This window comes from Vitis vinifera, chromosome 17, assembly GCF_030704535.1.
Source record: "Vitis vinifera cultivar Pinot Noir 40024 chromosome 17, ASM3070453v1".
Classification (NCBI taxonomy): domain Eukaryota; kingdom Viridiplantae; phylum Streptophyta; class Magnoliopsida; order Vitales; family Vitaceae; genus Vitis; species Vitis vinifera.
The window spans coordinates 19,241,252-19,262,620 of NC_081821.1; the positions used below are offsets into that span (position 1 = coordinate 19,241,252).

The 21,369-nt window shown below is 36.6% G+C and overlaps 1 protein-coding gene across 4 annotated transcripts in view; it reads right to left on the reverse strand.

Annotated features, from left to right (window-relative positions):
• LOC100246030 (probable cyclic nucleotide-gated ion channel 20, chloroplastic) overlaps window positions 1–20,830 on the reverse strand; it is a 119,400-nt gene extending 98,570 nt beyond the window's left edge. For 3 of the 4 annotated variants that reach the window (XM_019226506.2, XM_010665635.3, XM_010665638.3), the window contains exons 1-3: window positions 20,445–20,830; window positions 18,476–18,965; window positions 3,816–4,007 (exon numbers count right to left, since the gene is read on the reverse strand). In XM_019226506.2, coding sequence (XP_019082051.1) covers window positions 3,816–4,007; window positions 18,476–18,965; window positions 20,445–20,455 — 693 coding nt within the window. In that variant the 5' untranslated portion in view covers window positions 20,456–20,830. The remainder of the gene's footprint in view (window positions 1–3,815; window positions 4,008–18,475; window positions 18,966–20,444) is intronic. The other variant, XM_010665636.3, reaches the window with a different exon arrangement.
• Window positions 20,831–21,369: the final 539 nt, after the last annotated feature.

A 21,369-nucleotide genomic window follows, 5' to 3' on the forward strand; every position in this document is an offset into this window, starting at 1 on the left:
ATTCTTTGACTTCTGGAAATTCAAGCCAAGATCTGTTCCTAATTTAAACATAATATTTTTGGGCAGGTAAGGATAGGATCAAAATTAGGAAAATAAGGATTATTCTTTAATGTATTTCCATGTATATTATAATTGATTTCTAGGAGTTCCAGTTGTAAATTTTTTTTCTTTTTCCTATGTATTTTTTATCTATTCATATTGTAAAGTATCAGAAAAAATCTTCCTCAATAAAATCTTTTATTCAGGTTTCTCCATGGCTGCACACATTTTTGTGATAAAAAAATAAATTAGATAAATAGTTGATGAGTCATGAGAGGAGGACTTGAACCCGGGACTTCCAGTTAACAATGCATATCATGCTCCAAAATGAAAAATCCAAAGTTTCTTTGTCTTCCTTAGAAATTGATTCATATCTTCCCCTCACTTTCACATGATGTTAAACTAGCATAGTTTTAGTTATTTGAGAGAAAAAGTTGTCTGTCTTAATAAGAAAATAATTCAAAACATAAATATAGTTTTTAAATAACATAAAAGACTAAACAAGCACTTAATAAAATTACTACAATGACCCGTTAATACTCCACTTCGAGTTGGGGCATATATATTTGTAACATTGAGCTTTGAAAAAAAAAAAAAACATCTTCCTAAAGCTTTAATAAAAACAACTTCCAACTGATTTTGAAACTTAATGTAGTGAAGTTATCACTTTCTTGCTCATTGCTATTTCTCTGATAAAATGACAACTATTTAAAAGCAACAAAGAAAAAACCAAAGAAGAGAAGAAAAGAATGAAGACATTGCCTATTGCTAGACACCTCTCTCTTTATATATTTATTAAATGCAATATAAAATTACAAAGTTACCCCTTAACTGATATAAGAGATAAATAACTTCAATATTATACTTTTAACACTCCTACCCTAGACACAGTAAAGATATTTCACAAACCTAGCTTAGAACACATGTTAGAGAGATTAATTTTCCTGAGGCTTTAGCAAATATATCTCCTAGTTGAACTTTTCACTTGATATAAAGGTCACCGTCTTCTTACTCATAATAACATCCTCATAGAATGGCAATGTGCTTCAATATGCTTAGTTCTTTAATGAAACTGGGTTTACTAGTTACATCAAATAGTAGCTTGATGATCATAGTAGTGACAATACATTGTCGTAGGCTTGTCAAGTAAGACAAAAGCTCCTGCAGAAGATTCTTGAACCATATGGGCCATAGCTCTATGTACTAGACCTTGTCACTACCCTTTGTTTCTGACTCATCCACGTGATCAATCTTCCACCAAAAAATGCATAACACTCACTAGTAGTAGAGCTCTTATCAACAGTAGAGTTTGTCCAATTATTATCTGAAAAGCTAATACAATCTAACTGTAGATGTTTTAATCTACAGAAAATCTAAACCTATTGCACCTTTTAAGTACCTCAAGATTCTGCACCCAGCCTGCTGATGAATCTGCTTTGGAGCTTTCATAAATTGACTTATAGCACTCACAAAAAAACTGAAATCAGGCCTGATATTGTCAAATAAATTAATTTTACAACAAATCACCTTGAAGTTTGACATTATTTCCAAAGCAGTTCCTGCAGGTTTAGAGCTTAACATAAAAATTTCAGTGAGCAAATAATGTATATAATTCCTCCAAGGTAAATCAAGATCATCTTTCTACGAGCAACTTCAATCAGAGAAAACACCACAAAACTACAAGATCCTTAGTTTGAAATTTTCCTTGTAATACTATTTTAGCTGTACAGTCAATTCCAGAATACACTGTCATCCACATAGACAGGAAGAACTATAGTACTAGCTTTTCTCTTCAATAGAATGACAACTCTGAAATACAAAAGATCAGTAAATTTTTCAACTTATCAAACCAGGGGGCATAAATTGCCTTTTTTTAGTTTGTAAACCTTGATAGAGGCCTCCCCCGAAGCAACAACCCCAGTTGGTTATTTCATATACATTTACTCCTTCAAATCTTCAGACAATAATGCATTTTTCACATCCAGCTGATATAGTTTCCTACCAAATTCACAACTAAAGATATCTAATATAAACAAAATTGAGGCACTTCACAAGAGAAAGAGTTTCAAAATCTACCCCATATTGAATGTATCCTTTGCTACTAATTTAGCCTTGAGTCTTTCAATGGTTCCATCAAGATGGTACTGTATAGCATAGATCCCACCAGCAACCAAAAGTGTCTTTAGCTTGTGGCAAATCAATAAGCTCTCACGTACCACCACTGATGAGGACACTCATCTGTTCTTTCATAGCTTACGTGCAGCCGGGGTGAAGAGAGCTTCTTGATAAGTTTCAGGGATAGAGACAGAAAAATAAAGCTAGAGTGAAGGATTCAAATGAAGAAGAGAATCTTTAACCTCAGCATATTTCAAGGTCAAGGTTACAAACAAAATTTAGCAACCTAAAACTCTTCCCTTTGCCTTCTCTAGATATCAATATCAACAAACAACTGCTGATCCACACTCGATTCCTCCCACAACCCTTTCAGGGATGCATGATGTTCACTTAGAGGTTTCCTGGTCTGCTTCACCCTAAAAATATCCTTATGCAACTGATAGATCCTAGAAATATTTTTTTCTTTGGAGTATGCCTCTCTAACTGTCTTCCACATCTCTGTAACAGTTTCTAAAAACATTAAGTTAGAACTAATATATGGATATATATTATTCCACAACCATATTATTGTCATGAAGCCATCCTCTTGCCACTCATCAGAACTCATAGATTATGGAGATGAGAATCTTCAACAAGATGTTTTGGTTTCCCCTTTTCCCTAACTTACATCTTCATGGCTTTAGCCCATAGTAAATAATTAGGTCCTTTTAGTTTCACTAGAGCAACATGTATCCCAACACCTGGATTGTTGTACTACAGATGTAGGGATGCTACTTGCATCACACAGGCACAAAGAGTGACGTAACACTTGGATCAGAAACTTCATAGCATGGGTACTGTAGCATGGGAAGAAGAAAATGCAGCTAGAGTTTTGTGTAGCTAATGCTTTAGGATTGATGCTCTGACACCATGTTATTTGACAGAAAGAGTAGTCTTATTCATTAAGAAAATAATACAAAACACACACACACACACATATATATATATAAAGTCTTCAAATAATGGTAATGAGTAAACTAACCCTTACTATAGAATACTACAACTGATCCACCCTTAGCACTTCAGCATATTATCTTATTGCTAAACATAAGTTTCCTTGAAATTATACTTCCATGTTAACATTCTCTGTATTCCAGAAATCTTGAAGGATAGAGCAATTTTAACTTAGTAAAACTTCCGAATACATTAGAAGAGGACTTACTAAGCAGTCAGAACTTATAACATTTTTCTCCTCTGGTTTTCCAATGGTCAAGTTGTACAGGACATGAGGCTTTTGATAGTTGTTACTTAACATATAGAGTAACAGTTCTTCCACTTTTCCCTATTCTCCTATCCTTAAAGAGGAAACCACACTCTCCCTATGCATTTCATCCTTCGTCTTCTTTTGAACTTTTAATAACTTTCTTTATTTTCCAAGAAAAGAAAGCAAATTTAAGCACACTTTTGGAAGCACAGATGTTATTAAGGACTTCTAAGATATCATGTGTTATGTACTTTCCAATTCCAATAATTGAAGAATAATAATCCCAAAATAATAACAAAAATATAAATCTTGTCAAAGCCATTTTTAACATTCAAAGCTCAATTCAAGTGCAGTGCCCATAATCCTTAAAAGCCAGTCCACATAACACTTCCATATCAAGAAAGAAGCAAATCCATACCTGTTGCACAGACAGCAAGAGGAAAAATAAAGGGTCCACAAAAATTGCCAACAAGCAAGAAATGACAAAAAATCTGTTCCATCGTTGAACAACTTTAGTATGAGGGTTCATGATTCCAGGAACATATGATTGTAGAGAAGAAAAAAATCTCCTTGCCCATCCTCTAGCATCTCCATAGAAAGCAGAATGAAACTGTAGACAAACATAATAATTCGGAACCCATGAGTATGCTTTATCAAGATATGTCAAATTATCTATCAATATATATAAAAGTAAATCTTCTCATACTTGAAATGTTCATACTTATCCCCTCTATTCTAGCATCTTTCATGCATTAAAATAACTCCATTTTACTAGTACAAAGGAAAAAACATTTTTTTAATAAGAAACTATGGTTGTATTGAATTTAATTAAAATAAGAACTTGTATAAAAGAATGAAGGATGAGGTAAAATACCCGATATGTCATCCCAATCAAGAAAAAAAATAGACAGGTTCATGTTTGTGTAGATTTCAGAGATCTAAACAATGCTTGTCCAAAAGATGAATTTCCCTTACTGATCATTGAGCTCATGGTCGACGCAACTACTGGTCATGAAGCTTTATCCTTCATGGATGGATCATCGAGGTACAATCAAATACGGATGGCACCAAAGGACGAAGAGCTTATTGCATTTTGTACTCCAAAAGGCATTTAGTGTTACAAAGTGAGGCATTTGGACTAAAGAATGCATGTGCAACATACCAGCGTGCCATGCAAAGAATCTTCGATGACATGCTCTATAAGAATGTTGAATGTTATGTTGATGATCTAGTGGTAAAGTCTAGAAAAAGAAGGGACCATCTACAAGATCTTTGCATGGTGTTTGATAGACTAAGAAGGTACCAGCTCAAGATGAACCCACTTAAATGTGCTTTCAGTGTCACTTCCGGTAAGTTTATAGGGTTTGTTGTTCAACACCATGGCATTGAAGTGGACCAATCTAAAATTACCATCATTTGGGATATGCCAAAGCCAAGGAATCTACAAGAACTCAGAAGTCTTCAAGGATGACTTGCTTTTATTCGACGGTTTATTTCAAACCTTGTAGAACGATGTCAACCCTTTAATCGACTTATGAAAAAGGATGTCCCATTTCTTTGGGATCAAGCTTGTCATAATGCCTATGAAAGCATTAAGAAAAACTTGGCTAATCCGCCAATTTTAGGTGCTCCTACTGCAGGAAAGTCATTGATATTATACATCGCCGCACAAGAATGCTCTCTTGGAGCATTGCTTGCACAAGAAAATGAAGAGAACAAAGAAAGAGCATTGTATTACTTTAGTCGAACTCTAATTGAGCCAAAACTAAATCTCCCCAATAGAGAAGGCTTGTCTCGCCTTAATCTTCTCGATGAAATAACTAAGACATTATAGGCAAGCATACACTATACATCTAATAGCACGTGCTGATCCCGTTAAATATGTGTTATCAAAGCCAGTTCTTTCAGGAAGACTGACAAGATGGGGGATGCTACTAAGTATGAAATAATCTACATCCCTTAAAAGACAATCAAAGGACAAGCACTTATAGACTTCCTAGTAGATCATCTTATTCCTACAAACTAGGAAATCTTAGATGATCTGCCTGACAAAGAGATCTTTTACATTAACGTTTTTTCCTTTGTGGATGACGTTTTTTTATAGGTCAGCATACTATGATGGAACGGGTGCAAGGGTCGTGTTTGTCTCACCACAAAAACAAATACTACCATATTTGTTTATTCTTAGCGAGCGATGCTCTAACAACGTCGTTAAGTATCAATCCTTGATCGTCGAACTACAAATGGCGATCAAAACGAAAATCACAAGCTTGGAAATATGTGGGGACTCTAAATTAATAATCAATCAACTTTTAACTCTGTATGAGGTTAAAAGTGATGACATAGTTCCTTACTTCCAATATGCTACCCAATTGATGAAAAAGTTCAAACAAATCTCATTAGTTCATATTCCATGAAAAGATAACCAAATGGCAAATGCTCTTACTAATTTAGCTGCAAGTTTAACACTGCTTAAAAACGAAACAATAAACATCCCAATTTGCCATAGGTGAGTATTGTTGTCTTTATCAATTACACAACAAGAAGAGGTGACCACTACATCAGTGCTCACTATTGACATCGAAGATTGGCGACAATCGTTGATTGACTAATTAGAGTATGAGAAGTAGCTCGATGAACCAAGACATCGAACAAATATACGACATCAAACTCCGCATTTCATTTATTACAAAGAAACACTCTATAGTCGCTTATTGGATGGAGTACTTCTCCGATGCTTAGGAGAAGAAGAGGCAAATCAAACAATTGAAAAAGCTCATTTCGGGATCTGTGGGGCTCACCAGTCAAGGCCAAAGGTTCATTATTGAATCGAAAGGATTGGTTATTATTGGTCAACTATGATTAAGGATTGCATGGAATATGCTAAGAAGTGTCAAGCATGTCAATTCCATGCAAACTTCATACACCAACCCCTTGAGTTGCTCCATCCTACAGTTGCATCATGGCCATTTGATGCATGAGGTCTTGATGTGGTTGGACCCATCACTCCTAAATCCTCCGCTGGGCATGCTCACATACTGGTGGCGACAAATTATTTTTCTAAGTGGGTGGAAGTTGTGCCATTTAAGGAAGTGAAGAAAGAAACTATGGTGAACTTTATTCGCGGCAACATCATCTATCAGTATGGGGTACCATGGTACATAATCACTGACAATGAGAAACCCTTCTACAATAAATTGATAAGCAATCTCTGTGAAAGGTTCGGCTTCAAACAACACAATTCATTAATGTACAATGCATCGACCAATGGTCTTATAGAAGCATTTAACAATACCCTTTGCAATTATTGAAGAAAATTATTAATAAGTCAAAGAAAGATTGGCATGAATGAGTAAGAAAAACAATTTGGGCATACTAAACAAAATATTGAACGCCCACACAAGCAACCCCTTACCCCTCGTTTATGGTGTAGAAATTGTATCGTCCCTTAAGCATCAAATCCCTTTGTTAAGGATTGTTATACATGAAGCACTAACTGATGAAGATGATGTCAAGTTATGTCTTTAAGAATTAGAAGCATTAGATGAAAAGTAACTTGAAGCCCAACAATGCTTAGAGTGTTATCAAGCACGCTTTTCAAGAGCTCTTAACAAAAGGGTTCGCCTTCGATCCTTTCAAATTGGTGATCTAGTTCTTGCTATTCTTAAACCCATCATCACCACACATAAGACTGGAAGCAAATTTACATCAAAATGGAATAGGCCTTATGTGGTGCAGGAAGTTTACACCAACAGTGCTTATAAGATTATCACTGAAGATGGATTAAGAATTGGTCTCATCAATGGCAAATTCTTAAAATGTTACTATTGAAATTTGGCATTCAAAGTTAGGATTTTAATTTAGGAAAGTATTTTAGGAATAAAAAAGGAGAGATCATTTAGGATATTTCCTTAGGATTCAATTTCCTAATTTTAGGAGAGAATCAAGCTAGATTGATATTTTCTTATTCAGTCATTTGTATATATATATGTGTATGGTGTGTACCGAATAATGATCAATAAAAGGTATTCAGAAATTCTTCATGGTATCAGAGCCAGTTTTCTGAAACCCTAATCCTATCCCTTCTGGCCGCCTCTTATTCAGGCCATCATTCATTCCGGCCATCTCTCATTCCGGCCATCAGTCCTTGTTCTCAGAGCCAAGGGAGAAAACCTAATTCTTTCCAGTTTCCTCGTGTCATCAATTCCGGGAAACGACTTTCCGGTCGGTCAAATCGTCATCAGAAAACATTCACCGCCGGCGACTTTTCCGGCGACGTTTTTTTCCCACACCGCAAGGAGCACCTGGAGGAGATCTCCAATTTTTCCCAAAGCACCGAAGCCAGAAAACCACCCACATGCTGACCACGCGCGTTTTTCAGGCTGGCGACTGCATCTCACGCGCCAACGGGTGAGGGCGCGTGAGCCACTTTCCAGCGACGCGCTTCCTCCTCCAGCCTCGCCTGACGCCGACTAGCCACCTTTCATACCTATTTCTGCCATCTGAGCCTTGCACGTGCCTCTTTTGGGGTTCTTTTGCCTCCGCGGGCCCTCCGAACAGTTTTTCCGGCGTCCTCCGGTTGTTTTTTCTCAACCTCAATCCCTGCACGTGCCTTGGGAAGTGTTCTTCTACCTTTCCGGTGGTGCCACAGTTGTTTTTCTTTTCCATTAGGCCGGTATCTTTGGTTTTCTCTCTTCCCAATTTCCAGCAACCATATTCGGCTGTCTTCCTCATCTCCATGACAAAATACGGAATGGCATCATCACAAGTATCCAGCGTCACGACACCAGAATCAGGGGGCAGTTCTGAAATTCCAAACCTTGGTGGCAGTGATTCCTCTCCTATTCTCATCACAGGACACAAATTAAATGGCCATAACTATTTACAGTGGTCACAATCTGTGTTGCTGTTCATTTGCGGTAAAGGAAAGGATGAGTACCTCACTGGAGAAGCAGCCATGCCAGAAACTACAGAACCGGGTTTCAGGAAGTGGAAGATTGAAAATAGCATGATCATGTCATGGCTTATCAATTCCATGAACAATGACATAGGTGAAAATTTCTTGCTGTTTGGGACTGCAACGGACATATGGGATGCAGCCAAAGAAACTTACTCAAGTTCTGAAAATACTTCAGAACTTTTTCAGGTTGAATCAGCCCTATATGACTTCAGCCAAGGAGAGCAGTCAGTTACTCAGTATTACAACACACTCACAAGGTATTGACAGCAACTTGACTTATTCGAGACTCACTCATGGAAATGTTCGGATGATGCAGCAACATACAGGCAAATTGTGGAACAAAAAAGACTGTTCAAGTTTTTCCTAGGACTAAACAGGGAATTGGATGATGTTAGAGGCCGAATCATGGGCATTAAACCCCTGCCAAGTCTCAGTGAGGCTTTTTCAGATGTTAGGCGTGAAGAAAGTAGAAAGAAAGTGATGATGGGATCCAAAGAGCAACCTACCCCAACATTGGATGCCTCTGCCCTTGCTGCTCGGTCATTTAATAGTAGTGGTGGAGATCGTCAGAAACGGGATAGGCCTTGGTGTGATTATTGTAAGAAACTAGGTCATTATAAGGAGGCTTGCTGGAAGCTTCATGGCAAACCGGCTGATTGGAAACCAAAGCCACGGTTTGACAGAGATGGCAAAGCACACGTGGCTGCCAACTCTGAGAGCACATCTGTTCCCGAGCTGAGTCCATTCAACAAAGAGCAGATGGAGATGCTACAGAAACTATTAAGCCAAGTTGGCAGTGGCAGTACTACCGGGATAACCTTCACTGCTAATCGAGAAGGAATGAAGTCGTGGATAGTGGACACAGGTGCTTCTGATCACATGACAGGAGATGCTGCCATTCTTCAAAATTACAAGCCAAGTAATGGTCATTCATCTGTCCATATTGTTGATGGTTCAAAGTCAAAAATTGTCGGGACAGGTTCCATAAAACTTACTAAAGACTTGTATCTTGACTCTATTCTCCATGTTCCAAACTTGGATTATAATCTTTTGTCCATTAGCAAATTGGCCCGTGATCTCCAATGTGTTACTAAATTTTATCCAAACTCGTGTGTTTTTCAGGACTTGAAATCGGGGAAGATGATTGGCAGTGCTGAACTATGTTCCATGCTCTATCTCCTCCCATCTGGCCAATTCTCAAACCAAGTCTCTCAAGCAAGTTGCGTACAGTCTCAGAGTATGTTAGAGTCTTTCAATTCTGTGTCAAATTCTAAGGTCAATAAAGATGGTGAGATTATAATGTTACACTATCGCCTTGGTCATCCTAGCTTTGTTTACCTTGCAAAATTGTTTCCCAAATTATTTATCAATAAAAATCCAGCATCTTATCACTGTGAAATTTGTCAGTTTGCAAAGCATACTCGAACAGTATATCCTCAAATCCCATACAAACCTTCGACTGTTTTCTCTTTAGTACATTGTGATATGTGGGGTCCCTCACGGATAAAAAATATTTCTGGCACTCGATGGTTTATGACATTCGTTGATGATCATACACGGGTAACATGGGTTTTCCTTATGAAAGAAAAGTCAGAGGCCGGACACATTTTTCTAACCTTCAATCTAATGGTTCAAAATCAATTCAATTCCAAAATTCAAGTCCTCAAGTCAAATAATGCAAAGGAATACTTTACTAGTAGTCTCAGTATTTATCTTCAAAATCACGGCATTATTCACATAAGTTCTTGCGTTAACACCCCACAACAAAATGGGGTGGCTGAACGCAAGAATAGACATCTCTTGGAGGTTGCCCGATGCCTTATGTTTTCCTCTAATGTTCCAAACTATTTCTGGGGGGAAGCCATTCTCACAGCTACCTATTTGATTAACCGTATGTCATCCAGAGTGCTTACCTTTCAATCCCCACGTCAACTTCTCTTAAAAAAAATTCCCTCACACCCGTGCAGCCTCTTCTGATTTACCACTCAAAGTATTTGGTTGCACGGCATTTGTTCATGTGTATCCTCAAAATCGTAGCAAATTTGCTCCTCGAGCCAATAAGTGCATTTTCCTAGGGTATTCTCCAACCCAAAAAGGGTACAAATGCTATTCTCCTACCAACAAAAGATTTTACACCACCATGGACGTCTCTTTCTTTGAACATGTCTTCTTCTATCCCAAATCTCATGTTCAGGGGGAGAGCATGAATGAACATCAAGTTTGGGAGTCTCTTCTTGAGGCTGTACCTTTTTCTCACTCAGAGTCACCAAATCCTTCCCAATCCGCGCCCACTGAGTTGTCCACACTCATACCGTCATCAGTCCAGCCAGCCCAGCCCACAAATGTTCCTTCTCCCGTGACCATCCAGTCTCCCATGCCTATTCAACCTATAGCCCCACAACTTGCTAATGAGAACTTACAAGTTTACATCAGGAGGAGGAAAAGACAGGAATTAGAGCACGGATCACAGCCAACATGTGGCCAATATATTGACTCCATTTCAGGTCTTCCTGAAGAAAACATAGGTGAGGATAGGGCTGGAGAGGTGTTAATTCCCAGCATTGATGATTCTACTCTACCGATTGCATTGAGGAAGGGTGTTAGGAGATGTACAGATCATTCAATTGGGAATTATGTTACGTATGAAGGGCTATCACCATCTTACAGAGCATTTGTTACTTCTCTTGATGATACTCAAGTTCCCAACACAATACAAGAGGCATTCAAAATTTCAGAATGGAAGAAGGCAGTACAAGATGAGATTGATGCACTTGAGAAGAATGGGACATGGACTATCACAGATTTTCCGGTTGGGAAGAGGCCCGTGGGGTGCAAGTGGATTTTCACCATAAAATACAAAGCAGATGGATCAGTCGAGAGATTCAAGGCTTGTTTGGTAGCTAGAGGGTTTACACAATCCTATGGGATAGACTATCAGGAGACTTTTGCTCCTGTTACAAAACTGAACACTATCAGGATTCTTCTCTCATTGGCTGTCAATCAAGATTGGTGCTTACAACAACTAGACATAAAAAATGCGTTTCTAAATGGTGACCTAGAAGAGGAAGTCTACATGGAAATACCACCTGGTTTCGAAGGAAGTATGGCAAAGAATCAGGTTTGCAAACTCCAAAAATCCTTGTACGGCCTTAAACAATCTCCCCGAGCCTGGTTTGATAGATTCACAAAGGCAGTCTTGAAGCTGGGCTACAAACAAGGTCAGGCTGATCATACTCTATTTGTCAAGAAGTCTCATGCCGGGAAAATGGCCATATTGATAGTCTATGTCGATGATATTATTCTATCTGGGAATGATATGGAGAAATTATAGAATTTGAAAAAGTATTTGTCAGAAGAGTTTGAAGTTAAAGACCTTGGAAATTTGAAATATTTCCTTGGTATGGAAGTGGTTAGATCAAGGAAGGGAATTGTAGTCTCTCAAAGAAAATACATACTCGATCTTCTTAAGGAGACCGGTATGCTTGGATGCAAACCAATTGATACTCCTATGGATAGTCAGAAGAAACTTGGTATCGAGAAAGAGAGTACACCGGTAGATAGGGGGAGATATCAGCGACTCGTCGGGCGCTTGATTTATCTCTCACACACTCGGCCAGATATTGGCTTTGCAATGAGTGTTGTAAGTCAATTCATGCACAGCCTTACTGAGGAACACATGGAAGCAGTCTACAGGATTCTTAGATATTTAAAAATAACACCAGGGAAAGGTCTATTCTTCATAAAGACAGAGAATCGTGACACTGAAGTATACTCAGATGCGGATTGGGCAGGAAACATCATTGACAGGCGGTCCACTTTTGGATACTGTTCTTTTGTCTGGGGAAATCTTGTTACCTGGAGGAGTAAGAAGCAATCCGTTGTAGCCAGAAGTAGTGCAGAAGCTAAGTACAGAGCTCTAGCACAGGGAATCTATGAAGGGATATGGATAAAAAGGGTTCTTAGTGAATTGGGACAAACGAGTTCATCTCTGATTCTGATGATGTGTGATAATCAAGCAGCTATAAGCATAGCAAAGAACCCCGTGCATCATGATAGGACCAAGCACGTTGAGATTGACAGACACTTCATCACAGAGAAGGTGACTAGTGATACGGTTAAATTGAACTACGTTCCTACCAAGCACCAAACCGCAGACATCCTCACCAAAGCTTTACCTAGGCCTAACTTCGAAGACTTAACTTGCAAGCTGGGATTATATGATATATATTCTCCAGCTTGAGGGGGAGTGTTGAAATTTGGCATTCAGAGTTAGGATTTTAATTTAGGAAAGTATTTTAGGAATAAAAAAGGAGAGATCATTTAGGATATTTCCTTAGGATTCAGTTTCCTAATTTTAGGAGAGAATCAAGTTAGATTGATATTTTCTTATTCAGTCATTTGTGTATATATGTGTGTATGGTGTGTATCGAATAATGATCAATAAAAGGTATTCAGAAATTCTTCAGTTACTATACTTGAGTCACACCATGCTCAAATTGTGTATCACACACACACACACACACACACACACACACACACACAAAAGGTTGAAAACTTGAAAAGATGGCTTAGGCAAAAGTTAACACATGCTCGCAAGATTAAATTCATTAGTTTTGACAAAAGTTAGGGCATAAAAAGAATTAAAAATAAAATAAAATTTGAACTACGTTTGACTTGATCCCTTCTCTGTGAAGGGTAGATAGGCAACTTGGAGAAATTACCGAAGTTCAATCCCCATCACCCAAAAAAAAAAAAAATGTAGTATGGACTCAATTTTAATTAAGTGTTAAAAGTTGTATACCGCATAGCGTCAAGGTTATGTCTTATCTATATAGATGTTAAGTGTGGTTTCAATTTTAATTAAATGTTAAAGTTTTAACATCACTATACACCCAAGTCAATCCAATTCGCATGAGTGAAGACCTAACACTTGAGTCGCATCAAGTGTCAAAAGTACAACACCGCGTAGCGTCAAAGTTATGACTTGTCTACATAATTATTAAGTGTAATTCCAATTTTAATTAATTATTAAAGTTTGAACATCACTATGCACCCAAGTTAAGCCAATTCGCATGAGTGAGGACCTTAACACTTAAGCCGTATCAAGTATAGAAAGTACAATACCACGTAGCATCAAGGTTATAGCTTATCTACATACATGTTAAATGTAATTCCAATTTCAATTAAATGTTAAAGTTTGAACATCACTATGCATCCAAGTCAAGTCAATTTGCATGAGTAACGACTTTAGCACTTAGTCGTATTAAATACTGAAAATACATCACCGCGTAGAGTCAAGGTTATGACTTGTCTACATAGATGTCAAGTGTAGTTCCAATTTTAATTAAATATTAAAGATTGAACATCACTATGCACCCAAGTCAAGTCAAATCGCATGAGTGAGGACCTTAGCACTTAAGCCACATCGAGTGTCGAAAGTACAACACCGCATAGCATCAAGGTTACTACTTACCTACATACGTGTTAACTGTAGTTCCAATTTCAATTAAATGTTAAAGTTTGAACGTCACTATGCATCCAAGTCAAGTCAATTCGCATGAGTGACGACTTTAGCACTTGAGTCATATTAAATACTAAAAATACATCACCTCATAGCGTCAAAGCTATGACTCATTTCGAAAGGTATTAAATGTAATTTCAGTTTTAATTAAATGTTAAAACTTGAATATCACTATGCATTCAAATCAAACCAATTCGCATGAATGAAGACTTTAGCACATAAATATTGAAAATACAACATCACTTTGCATCAGGGCTACAACTTGATTACATGAGGGTCAAACTTTAAATATTTATATTTTTTTAATATTTAAGTTTATTAAAAATTCCTCTTCAAGTGTTAAGGTAATTTTTTTAAAAAAAAATTACCTAAAAATAAATTTGTCTCTACAAGTGATGGAGATCAACACATGTTTGGGGAAGGCAAGCTTATTGCTTCTTTCAAAAAATAAAAAAAGAGCATATGTATATATAAAGACGCGTAAATGTTTGTTATCCACTAGAGAATATATATACACAAACATCCACTAAAGAATATATGAGAATATATATATATCAAGGCACCCCTCATAATTTGCATGACAAGATGTCACAATCACAGGCTCCATGACCTATACAAAAAGGCTCCATGCTCTCCATTACAACAAATTACAAGGCATGCATCCCATGAATTCTCATGAATTCTTCACACGAGAACACTAAGGCCCTCTCCATTCCTATGCTCTCCATTGCACAAGAGCTATAAGGCATGCACCACCATGAATTCTCCACTATGGCGTGCCATACTTGCTAACGTGCTCAGTGTCACCTGTGCTCCAAGAATTTTATATATATAGATTAAAAAAATGACTAAGTAAGACTTACAAGTTGGAAAATCGTCCAAGGATGAAAGAGTTCCTCGAATTGGTTTGAAGATTGTCCACAAGACTCACCCATACATGTGACAATGCATGTACGTGTTGTGTCTTAAAGTGAAGGCATTTGTAAACATCAAATATATATAGTGGATTAAATTACCACTAAATTTGGTCTTCAAAATTGTAATTTCATGGTTCAACAAATTTCAGCTCAACTGGACACATGACATGCAACTCAAACGGTAACTCGTGGCACAATTTTGGAAGACTATGAAATTAGGTCTTCAAATCAAAAGATAATTAAAAAAAAAAAAAAGATATTCTCTTATTGAGAAGTTTCCTAAAAAAATGGGAAACTAACCTCCAACTAAATAATAATAAAATATATATATATATATATATATATTAACTTGTTGATAAAACCTCGGGAAAGAGAAAAGTTGCTAAAATCAAGGAACCAAATCCCTTGAATTGAGCAACTAAATATAGGGAATTCAAAATTCAATTTCCTATCTTCAACTATAAATAGAGGTGACTTCCTCCAAGAAAGGGAGATCAGCAAAAACGAAAAATCAGAAAAATGAGATCAACAAAAAAGTGGATAAGAAAAAAAAAAAACAAAATCAGAAAAATCGGGATTAGGAAAAACGAGATCCGCAAAACGACTTCAAACCGGTAAAGAGGCTTCAAAAGAAAGAAAAGGCATCATAAAATATCCCTACAAATTTAATAAATGGCAGAAGTGCTACACACATGTTCTTCGTCATTCAAAAAATTCATTCAGGAAAAAAGCCACTTTGGGCCATCGATTGATCTTCAAATCCAAGAAAACACTTTCTTAATCATTTTTTGAATTGTGATAAAAAAGAAAAAATCAGAGGGAAAATATTCTTTTGTAAAGAATATTATATCTGAGTTTGTACCCCACAATTATTAATTTAAATACAAATTTTTGTTCACATGATTTTTCCTATTGTTTTGCTAATTTTGAAAGACTTTTACAAAATTTGTGCATACAACACTATAAGTAGTTCACATAGAATAATCACTAAGATTCATTAACTCCCAGAGATCAAGACATGTGGACAAATTTCATAAGGTATTGTATGGACTAAAACTATCACCCAAGGTCTCATTTGAGAAACTCATATTAGCTTTATTGAATTAGGTTTCACAAATTCTCACTAAAATGCTTCACTTTACATCTTCAAATCCAATAAGCAACTAATACTAGCGCTACTCCATGTTAATGATATCTTATTGACAGGAAACAATAAAAAGTATAATCAAAGCTTGTCGATTGTCACTCCCTCCACAAGGCATTTGCACTTAAAAGCCTAGTTGAGCTTCAGCATTTCCTAGGGATTGAAGCATTCCAAAACTCAATAGATCTACACCTTTCCAAATCCAAATACATCATTGACCTTCTCAAGAAAACCGAAATGAATGGTTCAAAAGGAAAATCAACACTGGCTAGCAAGACTGCCAAATTATCCAATACTGATGGTGAAACTTTTCAAGAAACTACTCTTTACAGAAGCACCATAGGAACTCTCCAATACCTCACCTGCACAAGACCTAAGATAGTCTTTATTATCAACAAAATCAATCATTCAACAGCCTACCATCATTCACTGGGATTAGGCAAAAAGGTTCTAATATACATAAAGGAAACACTTAGCCACAGCATAAACCTTAAGCTTGCTAGCTCGCTAACTCTTGCAGCTAACATGGATGCTGACAGGACCAGAAACATGGATAACAGAAGGTCTACAGGGGGATAATGTGTTTTTTTTGGCAACAACCTAGTGTTGTGGAGCTTCAAGAAGCAAAAAGTGGTGGCATGCCCCAGCACATTGTATGGATACAGAGCTCTTGCTCATACAGCTACTTCAATCCTTACTGCAAGAATTACTAGTCAAACTTCCATCAACACCAGTTATTTGGTAGGACACCATTAAAGCCACCTCATTTGCAGCAAACCCCATTTTCACACAAGAAGAAAACACATAGAAAGTGATGTTCACTTCCCAGAGATAAAGTTCTCCAAAAAGACCTAGAAGTCAGGTATGTGCCTACAACTGAAAAAACAGTCAACACAACAACTAAGGCTCTTTCAATACTGAAGTTCGTTGTTACAAGACAAGCTGAAAGGACACAAGTTCCTATTTTGCTTGAAGGAGTGTGTAATGGACTAAAAATATGATCACGAACTGCAGCTTATCTCTAAGAATTGTAGTTTATCTCCAAGAGTTATACAACACTAGGAAACGTAGCCAGTTATCTAGTCTATATAAAGATTAGTACTTATCTGCAAGAATTGTACACATCCATTCCTTTATTTGTTTAACCAAATTGTACTGATATCAATAGTAATAAAAGGGTCATTCCTCAATATTAAATTGAAGAACATGTTTACACACTTATGTTCTCTAGGTTTTCACTCACAGCAGCTCCTTCAACAGACCTCTTCCTCTCTACTTCTCTCCAATTTCAATTTCGACTTCAACCCTTCCTCAAACCATAACTCTCTGAAATATTAATCATTTACTCTCTTTTAAACTTGATTGATCCACCCATCTTTACATAAACACTTACAATTACAGTGACAAATAGGCACCCTTTTAAATTAGAAAAAAAAAAACACATGTTACTTGATACATACACATTCCTTTCCGTGAACTTGAATGCTCTCATCCATTAATAAGTGACAGATAACTGTGGCCCTTCTGTTGAACAAGGTGGTCCCCCTCGAGATCCTTGTGCAAAAAGTTTCCTTTATGATCCACATCTCAAAAGTAACAGTCCAAAGGAAGCCTTTCGATAGCTGATTTATATGTTTTTTTGGTTCTCTTTAGTATGGTATTACAGCACATGAACTGCCGCAGTTACAGTAGTCTTGGAGTAATCCACTGAAAAAATGGACAGCTCAATCTCTAATAAAAATCATCTCAGCTTTCCAAACATCCAAAAGGTATATTAACCTTTTGCATTATTACATAGTGCTGTGCATGCACACGCAGTAAGTGTGACATCAATATTTGGACTCTATCAAAAGATAAGATGATCATTCAAAAAACAAGCATTCAAGCATATAACGGAAATTTAAAATTTCATTCCAAATATAGGCTGTCCAGAACTCCCTTTTACGACAACAATAGCTTTATCATCATTGCAAGGATCATTAGCTTGACCATGTTATGGTAATGTCAGCTCCACAAGATACTCTTCAATTGGCAACCTACGTAAATAGGAAATGCTAGGGCACTAATTTGCATCACATGTCAAATGTTTAGGCCATAAAGTTCAATAAAGTGAAAATTGAGATTCTCTGGATCAATCAATACATGCCATCATATTCTCAAGATGTTCTATGAGATATTACAAGTGCAATAATTAATTATTAATGCATATACTTTATAGAGTAATGCAATATAAACTAAATCAAAGGACTTCAAATTCATTTAGCAAGGAAGCCATAATTTGGAGCATTGATATTCAATTTGGCTCATATTTTACTTGCATTCAGTGGAAGCCAAATGAGCAAATATAATTAAAATTCCATCATGAAACTTACACAACATGATACCTATCCAGATTGAAGATTCGACATTTAATGCAACTAAGAATCTGAAATTCTTTTAGCGTAAAAAGAAGGTGACATGAAAATATAGCATAGGTTCCAATCAAAAAAAAAATATATATAGCATAGGCAGCCAGAAGCTTAGGAAAGAAAGAAACCTTTGAGTTCCTTTGCTGTCTAGAGTCAATGAAATGTGTTGGGCATATTGTGCAGTAAGGATCATTACATACTCCCAACTGTCCAGATCTCAGAAGATGTTCATTTTTTCCAGCATAGTTGTTATGGGGCCGATTATTCCATTCCATTCCATTAAATGAAGGAAAATTTTCTGCCCTTGGCTCTGCCTTTCTGTGGCCCCGTACACCAGGAGTAGGTGGAAATAAGCCCTCAGATTTTAACAGTGGGCCACTCATTGGTATGAACGGAGTTTTCTTTTCATTCCTCAAGGGACCAGTATGACTTACAAGGCTGCTTTCAGTTTGATAGGACTCCATGGAGTTCATAGGAATGGAAATGGATGCACTCCGATTTCTAGAGGTACGTCTATGCGAGTGAGAAACCCTAGGTTCATCCAAATATTGTGAATGAGCCTCTGAAAGCATTGGCGTCTCATCTTTTTCAAGATCACTCATTTCTAATACTTCTGACCTACAAAACAAAAATAAAAAAATAACAATCTACAAGCACAAATGCATATTAGAGTACTTGAAAGCTTAATAAAATAAGAATATTAAGAAAAAATTCAAGCTCATAAATTAGTTACAAGTCCAGATAAGTTAAGCATTGTAAAGCCTACATCATTCACGCTACCATTCTTCTTAAAATTATTGCTAATACTATAGAACACTTGCCTTAAGGCAAGGAAAGTCCATTCTATAAAAGCAAGCGTAGCACGTGTACAGATCAAAACCCATAATTCAAGTTGAAAAATGGAAATAGAAACCTATTTACAAGGACATAATGAGACAAAAGATACAAATTGAAGAAAGAAAACAAGGAAATGTCAATGTTTCGTGAAAGGGGAAAAAGAACAAAAAACTGATTTCCATACTACTGAATGACGCTAGAAAGCAGCGACCCAGACATGGAAATCCTCAAGTTCTTTTTCTTTGCTCTGAAATTTGTTTGGAAGAAGTGCATGCTGAGCTGACAGACAGTTCACATTTCATAATGCTTCAAAAGCAATTATAACATCTATATATATCAACCCCATAATTCACAATACTTAAAAGCAATTACAATATAAACAGAGACCAAACCAATAATTCACCACACTTTTTACCACCAATTAAAATTGGGATACGAATCAAACCCATAATTCACTATGCTTTAGAAGCAATTATCATGGATGTATAAATCAACCCCATAATCAAAATGGGTTTGATTTTACTACTGCTCCCGTCAGAAGGAAAAAGAAAAAGAGACACAAGTATCTGAAAAATGAAACCCCTAATTCAGACAAAAAAAAACATATAGACACAAGCAAATTCCACATTTTAGAAGCAATAATAATATATATAGAGATCAAATCCATAATTTTGCAATCAACTATAATGCATATAAGATCTAATCCAGAATTCACTGTGCTTCAGAAGCATTAAGGCATATACAGACCAAACCCATAATTCAGGTTGAAAATAGAATAGGTTAGATTTTACTATAAACTGATAGGAGAAAAATGATGAAAAACTAACACGCAAAAGTTGGAAAGCATCATTTGTAGAAGAATGGAACAAACTATCTAAACATAAGCAAACTCCATGCTCTAAAAGCAATTATAATGTATATAGAGATCAAACCCAATTATAGAGCATACACAGACAAAATTCATAATCAAGAACCATAATTCAACAAAAAAAAAAAAAAAAACACCTGGAAATGGGTTGATTTTAGTATAAAATCAGAAGAGAGGAAGAAAGAAAAGAAGCTGAAAATTGAAGGAGGAAAACATGCAGCCTAGAAAAGCATGAATTCAGACATGGAGACCACAGGACCTAAGCTCTTCTTCTTCTCTGCTGTGAAATTTGCTAAGAAGCAGAAATACGTAATGGGTCCATAGCTCTCAAAATGAATGTAGAGATCAAACCCATAATTCAAGTTGAAAAAAAGAAAAAACTGGTAGCAAACCTGTTGTCCATCGAAGTGAATGCAGACTGCAAAAGCAGCAGCAACCCAGAGATGGAAGTCCCACTGAATAAGCTCTGCTTCTTCTTCTGATGGGGCTTTCAAATTGTTGAGAAGAAGAAGAAGAAGATGAAGACGACGATGATGAAGAGTGAAGTGGGGTGAAGAGCGAAAATGATGAGAAAAGAAAGAGAATAATTTGTTAGAGAAGAGGGGAAAAGGAGTTTATCTAGTGTTAAGAGGCTCTTGCTTGGAAGCTTACCCGGCGGGCCGATGACTACAACACTGCATTTCCATTGAATACCGTTTACTTTTAAGTCTTTCTTTCTTGTCATCTCATTTATCAATTCAATTCCCCCCTCCTTTCTTGGTCACTGCTCTCCTGCTTTGCCTCCTTCCACCGTAAGCTACCAAAATAAATAAATAAATTTTACCTTCATTCCACCTTTTAACCTTCCTCGGCAGTGTCCGATTGGGGCTATTACCACTCTTTTCATCTCCAACTTTCTTGAGTGAGCTGGTTGCATTACCATTAAAGACCTTTTAATTAATTTCATATTTAGGAAAGATTGTAACCACCACTTTTTGTACATATGTTTTTAAAAAAAAATAAAAAAATAAAAATTAGAATTATATAAAGTTCCCTTTTTCTTCCTCTTCTCCCCCAAAGCCCACTTTGAATTTTGAAAAATAAAAATAAATACGTAAATATTAAAATAATCGTAATACCTTTTTACACAAGTCTACCAACAGCTGGCTTACCAAGAGAAAATGGACAATTATTATTATTTTAACAAAGAAAATTCACTGCCACGTAGGCTCTGTCAACGTCATAAACTCATAATTATTTTTATTTTTTTTAATGGTGCAGATAAAATTGAAGTGGTCAAGGATTGGCACCGTCTTAAATAAGCCCTTTCTTTGGCTT